The following is a 20,849-nucleotide window of genomic DNA, read 5'->3' on the forward strand; positions in this document are numbered from 1 at the left end:
TTATCTTTGTCATCTGAATGTCTTTTCTTTTAAATGTTTTATGTTGTATCTTGTGTCTGTGACTAAGTTACCTTTGCAATGTACTTATGTTTGCTTATATGCTGTCACAGTGCATAAAATACAGTATAATTTGCTCTTTAGGTTGTATGAGAAAATTAAATAATCTGTGGTTTTTCAAAAATAAAAAATTACAAAACCTCTGGAAAACATGGTTATACCAACCATACAATACTATTAATCTGCAACTCTCTGCAATATATAAGTTGTTGCTCGTGTCTTTTTTCTTATATTGTTGTGTAATTGTATTTGTTATTACAAGATGAAAGACGTACAAATATTTAGTATTGTGAGCCTCAAAGTGAAAAAATGGGAACAACAGGCAAGGTAGCCCCGGAATCAACGATGAAAACGTTACCGGTTGCGTATTCCGAAGAATCATGGAATAAGTATTTGATTAGCGATGTTAATGCTGGGTCTACCCTACCAAGCCTTCTTAAAGGGACCGCTTTCATCACCACCTCTTTTAGCCACTCCTTCATAAGCTCTTTCGTGATCTCCGATTCGAGAAGCCCTGGTGATATCGAATTCACTCGGATTTTATGCATCCCTACTTCCATGGTCATGGTCTGCATAACAGTTGCATGAGTTTTCGCACAACAAAACCACCAAGACAACATGTTGAAACAACTAAAAAGTAAGTACTATTGTGAGGGTGTTTAGGGCAGCTTTGGAGGAAGCATAAGCCAAGGCTCCGGGAAATTGGGCACGGTTCAGATCGGCAATGGAAGAGATATTGAGAATGGACCCTCCTCGATTTACATCACGCATGTGTGCGCCAACATATTTGGACACCAACCATAACCCTCTTAAATTGGTTTTCATCCCACTCCTCCCACGACAATTCCAAAGGACCCTTCACTTTACCTGCCAATCCTTATTACATGCAAATCATGAACATATTTCCCACACAAACATCATGAATTCATTTAAAAAAACATGACCAGCAGTGGCGTCTGACGACAGATTGGTGGATATTTAACGACCTTGAAAACAATCGGAGGTAATAATAAACTCTGAGATTAGAGATTTTTTGGGATTGTAATATTTTAAAAAAAATTAGACGACAACAACAACAAAATCCAATTCCCATATGCAATTGGGTAAGGGGGAGGTAGGGTAGTAGGCTGCCCCCAACGCCAGGTTGAGAGTAGCTTCTGTGGAAGACCTCCGGCAGTCAGAAAATTAAAAATATAAATAAAGTGCAATGCATGTATAAATAAATACATAAATACAGAGTTGAACATTATTCATATGCAGACATTAATATCATTAATATCATATGCGCGTTTGTACTTGGGCAGTAATCCCTGCAAATAAATCCATACGAAAAAATCTCTGCATATAGACAGAAACGTAAGACCCGACTAAATTTAAAAGTGAAGAGAATGTTACACAGAAGTCAACGAAAGCAAGCCCAGTTCTAAGCCTTCATAAATACCAATAACAGAAACGTATAAAAAGTAGAAGTTACCTACACTACTCAACTACCCTAGTTTTGAGTCTCCATACTTTCCTATCAGAGGTCATGTCCTCGGTAAGGGCTAAATCCATCAAATCAGATCTCAAGCAGTCTTCCCACTTCCGCTTTGTCGTCCTCGCCTTCTGGCACCATCGACTGTAATCGACTCTACCCTTCTGACCGCATCCGACGGTAGTCGCCTAAGGACATGCCCAAACCACTGTAGTCTTCACTCCCTCAATTTTTCGGAAACAAGCACCACCCCAAGGACATCCTAATAGCAGAGTTTGTTGTCATATCCCACAGAGTCCTACCGCATGCATCGAAGCATTCTCATTTCTGCGGCCTCTATCCTCTTACATGATCCTTCTTGGTTGCCCAACATTCTGATCCATACAGCAGTGCTGGTCTTATTGACATTCTATAAAATTAGAATTATATATATATATATATATATTTTTTTTGGGTGTTTTATGAAAAATAAAACATGGCCAGCAGTGGCGTCTGACAACAGATGGATGGATATTCAACAACGGTGATAAAAATCGGTGGTAATAATAGACTTTGAGATTAGTGATTTTTTTGGGATTGTAGATATTTTTTTAATTAAATTAAGAGAAAATAACCTCAGTGACCGAAAATGTCTTATAATATTCGATTTTAACCAACTTTTTTTTGGATTTGCCAAAATGACCAACAAATTCGCGACGCGATCTCAAATTCGCAATGCGAACTCCAATTTCGCAACGCGAATATGTAAATCGCAACACAAAAGTCAAATTCTCAACGCGATAGTCAAATTCGCAACGAGATAGTCAAATTCGCAACGCGAATCTGTGAATCGCAACGCGAATCTGTGAATCGCAATGCGAATCTGTAAATCGCAACGCGAATTTGTAAATCGCAACACAGAAGTCAAATTCGCAACGCGATAGTCAAATTCGCAACGCGGAATTTCAAATTCGCAACTGAATTTCGAATTCGCAACTAGATTTTCGAATTCGCAACACGAATTTAATTTCGCAACAGGTTTTAGTTTCGCAACACAAATGTTTTGGGTATATAACAACGCAGCAGCAGCAACTCATAACCTAAATCCCTAAATCGCAACTCATTCCATATCCATTTATCACTCTCTCCGGCGACATCCGTTCCTATATCCAACGACATCCTTCCCCATCTCTAATTTTTTTACATAATTTTATTTCTATATAATTTTTTAATGATTTCTCTCCCAAATTATCAACTATCAACTTAATAAAGGTATGTTTTTCTCTAAGTTAGTGATGATATGTAGTTTATAGCTCGTTTGTTTAGTAAATTAATTTACAATTTGTAGAATGAAATCATCTAATGTTGATCATGTTTGGATAGATTTGTATTTTGGAGGGTCATGGGAGAATGCTCATGGTGTTTTACAATATGTGTCTTTACCCATGAATCTTCAACTAAAACTGTCATTAAAAAAGTTAACTTATGAAACTCTAATGTTACGTGTTGCAAAGAAATTGAATTTAGAGCCTCTAAGTGAATTTAGGCTATCTTATCAGAGAAAATGTAAAGTTTATTTGTTAACCGACAATGAAGATGTTGAACAATTCATTGCTTACATTAGTGTTTCGCAAGAAAATGATGTTACATTGTATGTTGTTGAACCTAGAAGTAGTGATGTTGGGTCAGTAGCGGGTAGTAATCAACTAAGTTCTTCAACCCCAGTTTATGGTACTCACAATGTACAACGTTGTTATCAACCTCAAAATTAATGGTTCCACCACAATTTCATCACCAAGAAAATTTTGTTTCACCACATTTCCAAAACCAAACACAATCTCAAAACCCACAACCTTTTCCTAATCCAAATCCCAATCAACTTTCAGCACCAAATTCTGATTTTCGTATTGACCAGTTAAACGATTATGAGCCAACAGAAAAAATTGTGAGTACTAATCAGTATTCGAAATTTGATCTTGGTCAATACCCGGACTTTGATCTTGGTCAATACTCGGATTTTGATGATGTGATGGAAGAAGAAACAGACCCTGCATGTAATGATTTTGATATTGGTCAATACCCGAATTTTGATGATGAAACAACCGCTGTCGAGGAAGATGTTGTTGATGATAATGAGGAGGAAGTTACGACTGTGAATGAACATGTTGAACATCCATTCTATAATTCATATAACCCTGAAGAAGAAAAAGAAAAAGAAGAAGTCCCCAAAGAAAAGAAAAAGAAGAAAATGCACGGGAGTATAACTGAAATATGCCAGAATTACTTCAGATATCGGAAGAAGAGTTGGTAAAGATAGCAGTTGATTGTTACACAAAAGTTATTTGTATCAAGAAAGATGATTGTTTTGATACAAAGGAAGACTTTAAGATAGCTTTGTATACGAAATATGTGGAAGATGGCTATCAACTAAAAGTTAACAAATCAAGCAAAGATCGTTTCGAAACAAAGTGTATGATTGACAAAAATTGTACGTGGCGTATGATTGCAAAGATGATAAAAGATTGCCTACCCATGTCCACATCCTTCTGAGTGGGACATACCAGATGACTTACAAACAGTTTTGCCACCAGTCATAGACAGCAGACTACCTGGCCGACCAAAAAATCACGATTGTATACCGTCTAAGGGTGAAGAGAATAGGATATCGACATGTAGTCGGTGCAAGGAAAGTGGTCATACAAGGTTGACCTGTGGATCACCAGTACCATTACAATCATCTTTTCCTCTACCAAAAGATGGATCCTCATCAAAATCCAAAGCTCATATGGTGTCAAGCAAAAGGAAATCAAAATCACAATCAAAATCAAAATCCCAATCACAACCGGCTTCACCTTTTGGGACTTATTAACTTAGGTGATTTTTAAATGAAAACGTTGTATTATGTGTATTTTATGTGTAAATGCATACATTTTCAGTTAGACATTCATTAGTAACTTGAGTTTGAACATTGCTATAATATGTTCAGTTGTTATCATGTTGGGATTTTCTCTTGTGTTTGATTGCTTGGATAGTTGTTCTCTTGCTTCTTCAAGTGTCCTTAGCTTGTATTTATAGCTTGGAATGTGTTTGATGTTGTATATAACTTGATGTTGTATGTTGCGATCAACGCGAAAGTCAAATTCGCAACGCGAAATCGCAAACCGAAAATCACAATGCAATGCGAATTTGACTTTCGCGTTGCGAATTTGACTATCGCAACGCTTATTTCGCGTTGCGAATTTGACTTTCGCATTGCGAATTTGACAAAATCGCAACGCGAATTTTACTTTCGCGTTGCGAATTTGTACCTTCAACAGGTCTTTTTTTTCCTTCAATATAATGCAGATTGAATTTAAAACAACAAATCAACTTTTACAAATCAATTAAACAAGTAAAAAAATAATTCTTATTTACACATCAAATTAAACAAATCAATTAAACATGCAAAAAATAATTGTTATTTCCTCTTCAATTAAACAAATCAACTTTCAATGTAAAATTCAATTAAACAAGCAAAAAAAGTGTACCCTAGACTGTTGTTTATGCACAAATACATCAATTTCACGCAGCTAACTTCAGGAATAACCTGCAGAAACCAAACATTTGCTCAAACAACACTTTCTACACATCTAAAACCAACAAACAACAAATTATTGAATTCTAGGTACTTAACCAAACATTTTCCAGAATGCAATATAAGAAGAATATAAGACTTACCAATTGCTCAAACTTGCTCAAACTTTCATCACGCGGATGCATGTAGGCAACGTCTCACATATATCGCTCGAGCCATAAAATGCTGAAACCATAAGTCTACTACACCTCTATCTCTATCTGTGGGAGGTAGAAGGTGTTTACTTCCTGTCGTCAAACGCTCCAAGCACATGCATACAAGAGGACCACAATCCCCTCTGGCTCCCTCCATTTATTGTGGCGTGGTATCGTCTCTGATCATTGTAACTTTGAACTTTTTTGGCTTCTTGTTTCCAGAATTAGTCCAATAATCAATCGCGTCCAAGTATTTCGCCAAATGAGCGTTCCATCCCTTACAAATAATATCTCTCAAATCAGACAATGGTATGTAATTCAATATGCTGTCGTATAACATTGTCTTCAGGGATAGGAGCTGAAGCTCGACGAGAAGCCAATGATGACGTTCCAAAACAGGGACAAACACCTGCAATCATAAATAATTGTGCGCATCAAATAAAATTTATGAAAACCTTTAAAATATTCAAAAAATAAATATTAACCTTATCGACCTCCCACCACGCAGGATAAAGTTTAGCTTTTCCATTACCCAACGTATATGAAGCATCTCTTGGATCCTTCAAGTGAGCTACGTGAAAAGACATCGGCATAATAGTTCATCGAGTATTTCTTATTTTCCTCAATTTCCTTATTATTAGAAGACGGTGACACCCATGCATCAATATGTTGTTTTATAAAAAAATACATATATTAGTGAATTTATTAATAATTAAAAAAATATTAATCAAAAATGCAATATAAGAAGAATATACGACTTACCACCCCTTCGAGATAGCCATTATCTTCAACCCCTAATAAAATACCCCACCAAGACCGATCAAGAAATAATGCATAACATCGTCGAGTTGGCATAGGTCGGAATAACACCCCTTGCTCCGCTCATGTAGATAAAAATCAAATGCGGTCTTAGCCCAAAGGGTATTATCCGTAATTGTGTCCGGTAGTGTTTCCCTCTCCTGCTGAGGAATAGTACTGGCCGGTAACACATACGAAAGCCAACTCGCATCCATCATATCGGGCACGGGAGGGGGTTTATCAATATGTCGACATATGACGCCATGTGAATCGGGCTCTTGAACGGCGGGCGAGACATCTTGAATGATGACAGGGGCCTCTTGAACTGTGGGAGGGGCCTCTTCGATGATGAGATGGGCCTCTTGAACGATAGGAGGTGCCTCTTGAACGATGATAGGTGCATCGGGCTTCTTCTTATGGAGTCTTGACACTAGTGGGGTGAACGGAGATGTAATGGCACGTGCACGACGTTTGATGCGTGAACCCCGTCATGCAAGAAAAAACCAACGTAAAGCATCTATCTTATCGGACCGTTGAAAATAAATTAATACATAAATCAGTAAATAAATAAATAATGCCGAAAAAAGGTTATTTGCATTTTTAGTATAGTATTAAACAAATTTACCTCATTGCGTAGAGTATGAACCTCATTCTACAACGATGAAACATTTCTCGCGTAGAGCGGCAACCTCATCACGTAAAGTAGATACCTCACCACGTAGCGCACCATTGTCATCGCGTAAAAAATCCACCTCACCACGTAAAGACCGAACCTCATCACACCATGCACCATTATCTTCACGTAAAGTACCGACCTCATGACGCAAAGCACCGACCTCATCACGTAACTCCCCTAACTCATCCTATGGAGGTGGAGAACATGGAGATAAATGTCGTGGCCTCTTTTCCGGTCGCCTATCATGAGGTGATGGTGGAGAAGAGGCTCGATGATGTGATGGAATAGGTGATGGTGGAGGTGGAGAAGAGGCTCGATCAGGTGATGGCTCCGGGTGTCGAGCTGTAGAATCGGCCCGATCAGGTGATGGCTCTCGAAGTGGGGGGTGCTCATCATCCGTCCCATCAAAAAACCACTTACTAGCTTGCCACCAATCAGTGGCAAGCTCAGCCTCTGTGGGTGTCAGCCTCTGTAATGGATAGTTGGCCTCCTAACAATATAAAAGCTCAAACAAAGTTAAACTTGTACTAGTAATAACTTGTTTATATGTGGTATTATTTATGTGTTAACTTACATCATTCATCGTCGTATATGGGAGTAACTCTTCCTAATCCAATATGCGGATCCTCTTCCACGTAATAGCCCTAGGAATATCATTTGATCTTTTTATCGCATATGTCCGCATGCTGGGGAAAGCCTCAAATATCCAAATCTACAAACAATATAATACACAAACATTAGTAATTGTTAAATAATTAATTATAATTTTTGAAACATTATATAGAAATTCTTACCTTAAAGGCCCAAGTAAAGCCTGCCAAAATGTATTTAGAACCATCTCCCCGCAAACTTTTTCGGTCCTCAAAGACAGACGACAACTTCTTCCATGTAGCTTTCCATAAATATGAATCCCACGGAAACAGGTTCCATGCATTTAGGTCCTCTACCAATAATATTAGGTCCTCAGAGATAGGTTGTCTGCCCTCTTTGCCTAAAAAGCCGGCATGCAAAAGTAATAAATGGCATACTCGGACAACATCAAGGTCATCCATCCGAGTAAAACCATCTTTAACAAATAATCTCTTCAAGTCGTCGACGTGTAAACTTGGCTTCGATTTTGCCAGCTCAGGAAAAACCCAAGACAACCATGATGGGCGGGAGATATGACTAGTGTACCGGGTTACTTCATCGTGTCCGAAGCGTAGACCAGTGATTAAGCAAAACTCCTCCCGCCCAAAACAAGTATACGCCAGTGCCGGAGGAAAATGAAACCATATCTCTTCATCACCACGTTGTATCCTCTCGGGTAGATCGTTAGTCATGGTCTGAAGAAACAAATGTTTCAACATAGCATCTCCACCCGTATGTTGTACTTTCAGCCATGGCCCGAAGCAAGTATCCTCAAACAATTTTCTTTGTAGAGGTGTAAGCGTCGACACAATTTTAGTGGCTAGGCTTAAGTTATTCCTTAAGGTCAATGCAGCCGAAAAAAATTCTACAAAAACAATAAACATACCAAGTTAGATATACCAAAAACTACAAATTATATACTATAAACAAACATGATATTAAACAGTGAAAACAAAGCCAAATATGTTTCAAACTAGCACGGTATTCACCCAAGTCATTATTCCATCATAGTTCACAAAATGTATCAAATAATATTCCAGAAGTAAGCACTTATATAAACATTTAAAAGGATAACATATAGGTTTAGTGCAGGTTCAAGGACAACATAAAGAGTAGTAGTTTATTCTTGAAACTTAAATTAGCAACACTGTGAAGTTAGTATTTGTCTTTGTTTTATCTTTTTGTTGAAGTAATGCAATTCATTCAAGTTTCAATTTGCAGAATAAGAGTAGTTTCTGAAACTTAAATTCGCAACGCGAAAATGAAAACCGCAACGCGAAACTAAAATCGCCTTGCGATTTTCATTTTTGCATTGCGATTTTGGTATTGCGATTTTCATTTTCGTGTTGCGAATTTAAGTTTCAAAAACTATTCTTCTACAAATTGAAACTTGAATGAATTGCATTTCTTCAACAAAAAGACAAAACAAAGACAAATACTAACTTCACAGGGTTAAAGACTAAACAGTTTAGTAGTATTGGCAGCAACCGAATGAATTTACTAAGCAATCTCAGTGAAATGGTTAATCTTTATATATATTGAAATTACCAGTAAATTTATCATCAATATAAGAAACATCTAATCATAATACAAAAATTTCAAAATAAAAATAAGAGATTAAAAAACTAACCCTCGGTGGTTGATTTTCCATTTCTGACCGTGAATGGTTGTGAGGGTTGCTCTGAGAGATGGAGATAGATGAATTTCGCTGGAGATGGGGACGGATTTCGTCGGAGATGGGGACAGATGTCGCCGTAGAGAGTGAGAGATGGAGATGGGATTGAGTTGTGATTTAGGGTTTTAGGTTATGATTTGCGATAATATTGTTTACATTTATGTTGCGAAATTAATATTGTGTTTCGCGTTGCGAATTTGACTATCGCATTGCGAATTTGACTTTTGTGTTGCGAATTTGACTTTTGTGTTGCGAATTTGATTTCTGTGTTGCGATTTACAAATTTGCGTTGCGATTTACAGATTCGCGTTGCGAAATTGGAAATTGGGTTGCGAAATTTGAGATCGCGTTGCGAATTTTTTGGTCATTTTGGAAAATCCAAAAAAAGTTGGTTAAAATCGTATATTATAAGGCATTTTCGGTCACTGAGGTTATTTTCTCTTAAATTAATCGTACCACGAACTTTTCATTCTGGATTAATAAAAAAATCACAAAGTCTAACATATCTTATAGGTCGAGTTTGAGTTAAATTATAATCCCTAAAAAATAATTGAATTTGAAATGAAATTTAACACAAATGATAAGATTTTTTTAAAAAAAGAACAAGTTTTTTTTACAAAAATTTTATATATATTTAATTTGACTCGTACCCAACTTAACCCGAATTGACTTGAAGATCTAAAGTTGACCCAAACTGAAAATAATTGATCGATACTGACCCGACCCGAAAATCAACCGATTTGATATTGACCCGACTCGATACCCGAATCAAATTGACTTACTATAGACTCAATTAAAACTGAAACCTGGAATGACCCGACCTATCCCGAACCCAACTCGACTCACTTTAGACTAGAATAAAATTGAAACCCAAAATAACTCGACCCAAACCAACTCAAATTAAGTCTAAACCCAAAATGACATGAACAAAACCCTTTCCGAATGACCCATTTGTCACCTTTAAAAATAATAGAGAAAACGTTATATACATATTTTGAAATAGTTTATTAATTTATTTTTCAATTAAGCTTAAAAAAGGGTAAAGTATACAAATCCCCCAACTATATGGTGTTACTTTGTTGAATCCTCTATGTATTAAAAAGTTATAAAATGGTCTATTAACTATATGACATTTCTTTATTGAATCCCTCGACTATTAAAAGTTATAAAATGGTCACTCGACTATTCACATGTTCAAAACTTTTCCTTTTCATTAAAAAAATTATGACAGTTTGATTTGGACGTTTGTCTGGTGACAGATATATGATAAAAGCATATTTTAACAATGTCTACTGGCATTGTCGTTGCTTTCAAGCAATAGCTCGATGACATAATGTAAACGAAGAGTTGATCCACAAAATATAACTCAAACAGTTCTGGAATCAAATTTTATCATATCTCAGTTAATAGGTTAACGTCTAGCTCAAATGGTTTCCAAATTTTTTAATGAAAAAAAGACAAGTTTAAACATATAAATAGTCGGGTAACTATTTTGTAAATTTAATAGTCGATGGACTATAAAGTAACATCCTATAGTTAAGGAAACATTTTATAATTATTAATGGTCAGGGGGACTCAACAAAGTAGCACCCTATAATCAGGGGACAATTTGTTTACTTTACCCAAAACAATTTATTTCGCTTACATACTTTTTTTCAATTCTGTTGAAAATGAACAATGGAGGAAGTAATTGAAACCCTGCTAATTTTACTACAAGTGTGATCGTGCAAAACTAATTAAAGAACATAAAAAATTTGAAAAAAAAATGGAGTACCTTTAATGCCAGCGTTATTTATTAAAGCATCGATCCTCCCGAAGGCATCCCAGCCGATATGTTGAGCTCGATGGCGACAACTACTGTGGTCATTGTACTAAATTGCGTCGGCAACGTGACATAACAGCTGCATCATAATGATTTTAGAGGTCATGAAACATTAGAGCAACGCGATAAAGGAATCACATCACAACTTTTGCAGTCTAAAATTGTTACGTAACACTGCAATAGGCAAAAAATTGTGTCGCGATACAGCAACAACGCTACAACGAACATCTAAATTGCCCGAAATATAAAATTACATAGACAAATACTTGAATATTTTAACTTAACAAAAAACTAATATCAAATATTAACAAACATTTAACTTATAATGCATCTTTATATAATAATTGAAGATTGACTATAAGAATATGCCATTAAACAATAGTTAATATTAGAATATTTAAATACGAATGTAAAATGTATAAATATAATGTTTCAGAAATAATGTGATTCTTTAGAAACAAATCACGCCGCAGCAGCCGTTGTGCGTTACACAACGTCCGTAGTGTCTTGCAATCGCATCCGCGACATACACTAAAACCACAATTTAATACTATGACTATGGTTCCAGAGAGCTGAGGCGATTGATATCATCACAGAGAGATTTAAGGCGATCGAAGTGGCACTATAGGAAAATAGAGTTTTAGTGGTGTTTTTTTAGTTCTACAGCGGCGTTTTTAAGCGTCGCTAAAAGCACTCACGGCGATAGTAAAAACACCGCCCATACCAGCACAGCTGATGTTGGTGGCGTTTGTGATATAAAAACGCCGTAAAAAGTCAAGATCTATAGAGGCGTTTTTGGAACAAACGTCGCAAAATGTCGAGATCTATAGCGGCGTTTTTGGATACAAACGCCGCAAAATGTCGAGTTCTCTAGCGGTGTTTTTTCCAAAAACGCCGCAAAAGGGTAGATATATAGTAGCGTTATTGGATACAAACGCCACAAAAGGTCAAGATCTATAGCGGGTTTTTGGAAAAAAATGCCGCAAAAGGTTAGTTATATAGTGGCATTTTTGGATACAAACGCCGCAAAAGGTCAGATATATAGCGGCGTTTATTGGATATAAACGCCTAATTACCATTCTTTAGCTAAAATTAATTGATATTTTGCATATTACATTCTTCCTATACATCACCTAAATTTAATATCATGTAACTTTATATAAATAACAACCACCATAAATTTTAACAACAAAATAAATTAAAATTTATAAACATTAAAATATATTCATTACTTCGAAAATATTGAGTTCAAGTCCACATATGGAAAGAAAAATAAATTAGTATGCATATAATATAAGCTAAAAATGCCATTTGGCTGGATTCCTGACCTAAAAGCCATTCCAAATTTTCTTGGAGATTTAACTTCTGCAACTCCTCCCATTTTTCTCCGTCTGCAACCATTTTCAAGGTTATTGGACATTTCTTAATGGAAAGCATAAGCAAATGATGATCTATTACAACCTCCCTCTATCTACTGGCCAAGTCTTCCAACATTTTTGAAATTTCAACGAATTCGGGTTTACAAGATGGATCCTGTTGCCAGCATCTCCCCAGCATCTCCATAAAATTTGGGTGAGTATGCGTAGGAATAAAAGGCATTAAACCCTGAAATTCACACAAGGAAGCTGGCATCAGTTACAAAAATTAGATTGATTTTTCCTAACCTAAACCATAAACTACTAGAAGAAAAGATAAACCATAATGAATCAAAAGAAAAGAGCCAGAGAACTTCAACGACAAGTTTTTCAAAATCTAAATACGACATCTATGCAAGAATGTCTTCTTCATCATCGAAGCTCAAATTCAATGTTTGTAACTTGAATCCTGCACCCTGTATGAGCTCCACCAAATTGGATGCCACTCCGGTAGCTTGGACCGTCGTCTTTTTAGTTAACTGAGAAAGAACGGAATAAAGACGGGAAAACTCTATGAATTAATAGAATGTAGAAAACTCGATGAATGAACCATGGATCAAAGTTAGGAGTCCTAGAGAAAAGGGTCTTGTAATAAAGACAAGAAAAGCAGACTGATTGTTTTGTTTAATTTTTGTTCGTTCAACTATGAATTTGAGTTTTATGACCCGATAGATCAAAGGTGCTCATGGGAAGTGATCTGAAAGCTTAAATACAAGACATATCAATCAACAACAAAAAGAACACTCACCTCAACAGTACCAATACCCTCAAGGACTTGAACCTTCAAGTTAGAAACGCCTTCGGCTCCCTGCAACAAACAAATAAATCATCCCATCAGATTTGTTGAATACATTTTAATAGTTCGATATAACAAATTAAGATTAAAACTTAATTTTACACTTGAGTAAGGATTAAAAATGACTTTTGAAAGATTTAGAGTAATGTTTTGATATTCGAATAATTATATCGAATATACTTAGAAAAACATTTGGAAAATCTTAAAATTCGTTTATCTTAATTTGTTATATTGAAATATTAAAATATATTCAACAATCTCCCCCTTTTTGATATAACAAAACATTTTAGTAATTTTAAGATTTTGAAATCAATTACTCCCCCTTACTCTCCTCATTTTTCGTTTCTTCCTTTGATGATGGTTCTCCAACGTCATGTCTAACACATCATTTGTATTTATAACACTACATCATCATTCACACAAGAATCCTTCCTCGGAAGGGGATTATCATCGAAAACAACATATATAGACTCTTCTACAACTAAAGTTATTTTATTAAATACTCGATAAGATTTAGAATTTAAGGAATAACCCAAAAAAATTCCTTCATCACTTTTAGCATCAAATTTGCCAAGGTTTTCTTTACCGTTGTTTAAAACAAAACATTTACATCCAAAAGGATAACAACTCGATCTTCTCTTAGAAATATTTGTAATTATGTTGCATTTATTTCAAGAATAGAGCCTAAGAATATTAAAGAAGCATTAAATGATGAATATTGGATTATGGCTATGCAAGAAGAATTAAATCAATTTGAGAGAAGTAAAGTATGGACATTAGTTGAAAGGCCTAGTAATAAATCTACTGTAGGTACTAGATGGGTATTTAGGAATAAGCTTGATGAGAGTGGTAATATAGTGAGAAACAAGGCTAGACTTGTTGCTCAAGGGTATACTCAAGAAGAGGGCATAGACTATGATGAAACATACGCTCCCATAGCTAGGATGGAAGCAATTAGAATGTTATTAGCATTTGCATGTTTTCATGAATTTAAATTATATCAAATGGATGTTAAAAGTGTATTTTTAAATGGTTTTATAAAGGAAGGAAGTGTATGTGGAACAACCTCCAGGTTTTGAAGATTCAAAATTTCCGGATCATGTTCTTAAATTGACAAAAGCTCTTTATGGTTTAAAACAAGCTCTTAGAGCTTGGTATGAAAGATTGTCAATTTTTTTAATTGAAAAAGGTTTTTCAAAAGGGAAGGTTGACACTACATTGTTTTTAAAGCATAAAGGTAAAGATTTATTAGTAGTTCAAATTTATGTTGATGATATAATATTTGGTTCTACTAATGATGTTCTTTGCCAAGAATTTTCTAAGCTAATGCAAAGTGAGTTTAAGATGAGCATGATGGGGGAGCTCTCATTTTTCTTGGGACTCCAAATCAAGCAAAGAAAAGATGGCATCTTCATCAATCAAGCTAAGTACGTCAAAGATATGCTCAAGAAATTTGGACTAGGTAAATAGGAAACCTCATGACACTCCAATGAGCTCTTCAACAAAGCTTGACTTAGATGAAGGAGGTAAATGTGTAGATGTTAAATTATATCGGTCAATGATTGGCTCTTTGCTTTATCTAACTGCAAGTAGACCCGGACATTATGTTTAGTGTCTGCTTATGTGCTAGATTTCAATCATGTCCTAAGGAATCACATTTACTAGCTGTTAAGAGAATCTTTAGATACCTTAAGGACACTCCTAGTTTAGGACTTTGGTATCCTAGAGACTCTAGCTTTAGCTTGCATGCTTTTTCTGATGCGGATTATGGAGGATGCAAATTAGATAGGAAAAGCACCTCCGGTACTTGCCAATTCCTTGGAAATATGCTGATTTCTTGGTTTTCAAAGAAACAAAATTGTGTTGCATTATCTACCACTGAAGCGGAATACATTTCAGCCGGTAGTTGTTGTGCATAAGTTTTATGGATGAAATAACTTTTTGATTATGGAATTGAAGTAGGTACTATTCCTATCAAGTGTGACAATACTAGTGCTATTTGTCTCACTAAAAATCCCATCCAACACTCTAGAACTAAGCACATTGAAATAAGACATCACTTCATTAGAGACCATGTCACTAAGGAAGATGTAGTTCTAGAATTTGTTGATACTTTGCACCAATTAGCGGATATCTTTACAAAACCTTTAGACAAAGAAAGATTTTGGACACTTAGGGAGAGAATTAGGTTTAACTGACCTATCTTCACTTAGTGTTTAAAATAGTTTTAGCACTTTTAAGACTAAATGAAAAAATGCTAATTTTTTATTGCATTCCTTGCTATTAGTTAGGGGGAGTTTATGATGAAAAATTAATTTTATGTTCAAATATCGTTTAAAGATTAATTTGATTGTTTGAACATGATTAATTTTCAATATATGAGTTACCAATACCACTAGAGAAAATTAATTTAGCATTTTGTGTGATTAAAATCGGATTTTAGCAATTTAGTACAGAGGGAATCGATACCCCATGAGGGAACCGATTCCCCCTTTGAAGGGGAACTGATTCCCCCCACAGGGGAATTGATACCCCCTGGGGTACTGGTTATAACACGGGCATAACCCTTGGTTTTGACTCAAAACCCTCTTCTTCTCTCTTTGCCGCCTATCACTCTCTCCATCTCTCAAATCTCCATTTTGCCTCAAATCAATGATTTTAATCGGAATTCACTTCAAATATCATCTTCTAAACCTGCTAGCATCATTAAAATCCTGCAAACAACATCAAAATCCACTCAATCTCATCTTTCAAGGTAAAATTTTCTAAACTCTCTTTTTCATTGATTTTGAACATAGGACTAGTTTTAATTAGTTCTAGATAGAAATAGTGATCGGACATTGATTGTTTAGTGATTAGAAACTAGATATTACAACTAATTTCATAAAAACATAAGGATTTTTCAAAAAATTTCGAAATAATAAAAAAAATTCAAATTATTGTGTTTTGATTGAATTATGTTGTTGTTATGAAAACTATACATATATTGTTTTTCAAAACCTTATTTTTTAATAGTTTTCAAAACTTTGCCCATTAGGATTAATTTAGAGAACCTTGAAATATTGAGGACTCAATTGAGTTTGGGATTGATTGAATTGCATACATTTGTTTTCTAAATTGCAGGTTATCCATTCTATTCAGTTTTACTAAACCATGTCCAATCCTAAACGTGCTAGGTCTTCATCTAGTCGCTCACACCGTCAACCAAATCCACCTCCAAATCCTCCTCCTATTCCTGAAAATCCAATTCCTAATCCTGATCCCAATATAACTATCCAAAATTCCTGCTTCAATCATCCTGGTCCTAGAAATCATCGTTTTTGGTATTATCAATATTTCGACTCTTACAAAATTAGAGAAGAACGTATCCCTTCTCGTCAAGCTATGTTAGATATTAATTTTAAATATCTTCCTCTTTTACAAGAGTGGAAATTTGACAAACTCTTTGAACTTGAACCCATTGTCTACCATCAACTCGTTCGTATCTTTTATTCTAATGCTGTTTGTGTTAAAAATCGAACTAAAACCGAAACCATAGGAGTTCGTTCCTACCTCCTAGGACAATTTTTATATATTGACTCGGCTTACATAGCCAATGCATTCGGATTAGATAATGATGGTATTTCAAATGAAAAACAAATTTTAGGTTCTCGTTATAAAAGAAGGGATAGTGCAAGTGTCTTAGACCTTCATGAACGTTTTCTTCATCTAATGATTTCTTGGTGGTTTCGACCATCCGGAGGTCGTTATTCTACGCTTAGAGCCTTGGATATTTGGTGGTTACGTTGTTTTGAAAACAATATTAAAATAAACCTACCTCAGATCATTTTTGCTGAAATTGTTGAAACCGTAAATCTTGTTCCTAACAAGAAACTCTGTTCATCTCTAGTTTACGGTTGCATTTTGAGTAATCATTTTTCTAAAGCCGGGCTTAGAGTTGGTCTAGATGCCTCCTTTCCTCTAAAGAGACAAATTAATCTTCTTTCCTTAACGAGAGCGGGATGGATTAAGGATAAGGAAACCGGTGAATGGGTTCGATCTTCTGAAAATACTCCGGGAGCTAGTTATTCACGAGCACAACCAGAAGCTGACGACGATCCCAAGCTTGAACAGTTAATGCGAGACATCGATGAAGCCGAAGATGAGCCTGAGCAGCCCGAGGAGCAAGAACAACAAACGCATCAAATGCCTCCATATTTTCAATCCTTTATGGAGACTTTTGATTTCCGATATGCTACAATGGATTCGCGCTTTACCTCTATAGAATCCCATTTATCCACAATGGGAGCTCAACTATTAGAAATTCTTCGGGAGATGCGTGCAAACAATGAAGCAACAAACGCTCGTATTAATGAACTCACTCACGAAATGGCCGCTATGCGAGCTCGTTTTCCTCCTCCTGATCTGGATATTTGATTATGTGCTTAGCTTTAAAAACTTTGAACTAAAAGATTATTGTTTCAACATTTTGAATATTTTGGATTATTTAACTTTGGATTTGTTTGGATGTTTGAATTTATATATTTGGTTTAGTTAAATTTATTGCATCATTTTAGCAATATGACCAATTTTGCCATGTCACATTACTTATGAATTGATTATGAAACTAATGGCTAACGTTTCTCTTGATTGTGATCTTAGCAGCTTAAACTATATTCAATTGGCTAAATGATTTCAAAACCTTGTTTATTTAACAAAAGGGGGAGAAGTATGTTTTAAAAGGGAGAAATGTTAGAGTAAGGGGGAGTAATTGATTTCAAAATCTTAAAATTACTAAAATGTTTTGTTATATCAAAAAGGGGGAGATTGTTGAATACATTTTAATATTTCGATATAACAAATTAAGATAAACAAATTTTAAGATTTTCCAAAAGTTTTTCTAAGTATATTCGATATATTATTCGAATATCAAAACATTACTCTAAATCATTCAAAAGTCATTTTTAATCCTTACTCAAGTGTAAAATTAAGTTTTAATCTTAAAACAATTTCAAAATAATTTTACAAAGTATTTCGAACCATTTCAAAGCCAAAAATTACAGCTTGCCCAGAGGGAACCGATTCCCCCTGAATGGTTTGGCTCCAAGATTTCTAGTATGCTCGGAGGGAACTGATTCCCCCCCAGGGGTATCGATTCCCCCCCTTTGTGTAACGGTCGAAATATTTGAATTTTACACTTAGGGAATCGATTCCCTGAGAGGGGTACCGATTCCCCCCACGCTCCAAGCTGTTTTATTAATTGATTTCACACTAAAACGGCTATATTATCTTCACTAATCATCCCCAATGTTCAGAAGTGATTCAAGGTGTATTTAAGCAATCTTAGGAGCCATTGATCAACAACAAGAAACATCAAGCAACTAGAATCAAGAGAGAATCAAATAGAAAGCATCAAACCTCAAGTTTGAGCATTTCAAGCCTATTTTTCATTCAATATTCATTTTGCTTTCAAGAACACTTATTGTGCTTAATTGTATTCATTCTTGAGTGTTCTTTTCTTTGTTCTAGAATTGTGCAAACAATCTACCTTGTGAGGATTTCCTTGTAAGTTTGCAAAATTTGTATTGTTCTATTTGGGAGAGAGTATTCTCAAGAATTTGGGGTATAATTCTTGAGGGTTTGTAAGGTTACTCTTTGTCCTCAAAAGAAAGACAAATTAGTGAATTTTTGGAAAATCCTTAGTGTGAATAGCTAAGGTAGTGGACGTAGACTTTGGTTAATAAAGTCGAACCCCTCTAAATCGATGTGCAATTACTTTCAATTTTCTTCAAAAGCTTCCACCAAAATTTTAATTACCAATTCACCCCCCTCTTGGCCAATTTCGTCGATCGATTAACTCAACAAGATTCAATTATAGTATATACTCTAAACAAAATCAAAGAACCTGCCATCAATAATATCGACAGAAACATAGTAGTACAATTAAACAGCAATATGATTATAGATTTTTCTCTTTTACTTTTCGGTGAGAGATAACACAAGGCAACCATGTGAAATCTTTTTCTCTGCAAGAAGCCATTTTCTAAGGGATCGAGTGAAACACTGGACTATGATCGGGACACCGAATAAAGTAAGAAGTTAGATTCATCCCCTTCATTTAATCTGAAGATAAATCTACCAAGTTGCCTGTCAAAATTATCATTTTTGTTTGCAAAACATAAATGTTGCTATAATTTGCTTGAAAGTCAAAAGGTTGATTATATACCTCTAATGCCTTACTCACCTTTGGAATTTCAGCTTCATTCAACATTACATCCGCCTTCAAACAATCAAGATTGATTGTCAGTGACCTATGAATGAATAGTTCCAAGGGAAAAAATTTGCAGACAAATATACAATTTCAAGCAAAAACTAGTCAATGGAACCGATTTTGCCTAATTTCAAGAATTCAAATTATATGCAATAAGTAATTGAAGATGCACCCCTAGTGGAGTTCTTTAAGCACTACTATGAAACATGATACATTTTTCCAGAATTCAGTAACAAATAGATAAACATCTAAGCAAAACTCAAAAAAAGAAGTTCAAAATCCAGCATTATCTAAAGCAACCTTTGACAAAGATGATGACAATTCCCCCTTAGTTAATGAAAAACAAATTGAACTTTTTTCATAATTAAGTAGCAAGTGAAAACAAAAACCCATACCTGGAAGTACATTCTGAGAGTGTCAGAGGGAGAGACAGGAACAGAAACAGAGTTTGTTCTCAGCAACATTTTTTTCTCCTTCTTCAACAGACTTGAGTTTCCAAGTCCCATGAAGAGTTTTGGTCGTTTTGGAGGACAAGGATAAGTTGTTGGACGAATAAGAATAAACTTAATATAAACAAGATCGAAAATAATTTCATGTTATTGATCAAAATTAATATTTTAGGGGATAAACTTATAATAATTCAGAAGAGATGAAAATAAGTTATTAATAAAAAATTATATAAAAATAGATAAAATATGAGAATTTAAAATTTTCATGAGAGACCGTTCCTATCTCTTAGCAGGTCAATAATACATTATTTCTCAAAAAATGAGAAAAATATACTCCATTTATAATATAATGATCCAAATATTAAATATTATTTAAATGATCAAACACTTAATTTTACTAATCAATTAATTGTTGATAAATATTTTACAATAATGAATAATAAAATGAATCCTTCAGTCATATTTAGTCTTAAAAAATTTATTAGAACTGGACGAAATGATAATTCTTTATTTTCTTTATTTTTATTTTTGAAAAATAATGAAAAATTAAAGTTTTCCGCCTAACTAATCACATTAATTACGCTAATTCATACAACTGCTTCTGTTCTATTAGAGGACGACTTTTGAATAAATCCAGCTTGACCCTTTAAAATTTTAATCCTTTATTACATAAGTTTACTCATTCACCTTCCATGGACCAAGAGCAGATAATATGTCAGAGAGTTGCATGAAACTGCTTAGGCAAATGATGTTAATCATAATATAATCATGGTCTGGAATGTCATCAAAAGTGTCATCCCTCATAAATTCATAGGTGCTTGCTCAATGAAATAGTTATAGTTTAAAACAAATTGAATAGGTTATGCAACTCCTATTTGTAGTACTGAATGAATTGTAATCAACTTCGAGTTTCAAGGTCTGCTTTGCCATACTTGTAAACAAGAATAAATACAAGAAACATAAGATCCACATTCTTTATCCAGAAAAAAAAAGTAAAAAAAGAAACATAAGATCATCTTAAAACTGAGCTCAAATTCAGAATATGCAAAATAAAGTTTGA

General features: G+C 34.8%; 1 protein-coding gene and 1 pseudogene across 1 annotated transcript; both read right to left on the reverse strand.

Annotated features, from left to right (window-relative positions):
- Positions 1–332: 332 nt before the first annotated feature.
- Positions 333–12,280, reverse strand: LOC120189840 (annotated as a pseudogene).
- Positions 12,281–12,586: 306 nt separating this feature from the next.
- Positions 12,587–19,846, reverse strand: LOC120189841. The gene is made up of 4 exons (XM_039193006.1): positions 19,736–19,846; positions 19,296–19,349; positions 13,043–13,102; positions 12,587–12,773 (listed from the first exon to the last, which is right to left on the reverse strand). Exons 1-4 carry the CDS (start codon positions 19,844–19,846, stop codon positions 12,645–12,647), a joined length of 354 nt encoding a protein of 117 aa, XP_039048937.1. The 3' UTR covers positions 12,587–12,644.
- Positions 19,847–20,849: the final 1,003 nt, after the last annotated feature.

This window comes from Hibiscus syriacus, unplaced genomic scaffold (genome assembly GCF_006381635.1).
Source record: "Hibiscus syriacus cultivar Baekdansim isolate YM2019G1 unplaced genomic scaffold, ASM638163v2 tig00116959_pilon, whole genome shotgun sequence".
In the NCBI taxonomy this organism is placed as follows: domain Eukaryota; kingdom Viridiplantae; phylum Streptophyta; class Magnoliopsida; order Malvales; family Malvaceae; genus Hibiscus; species Hibiscus syriacus.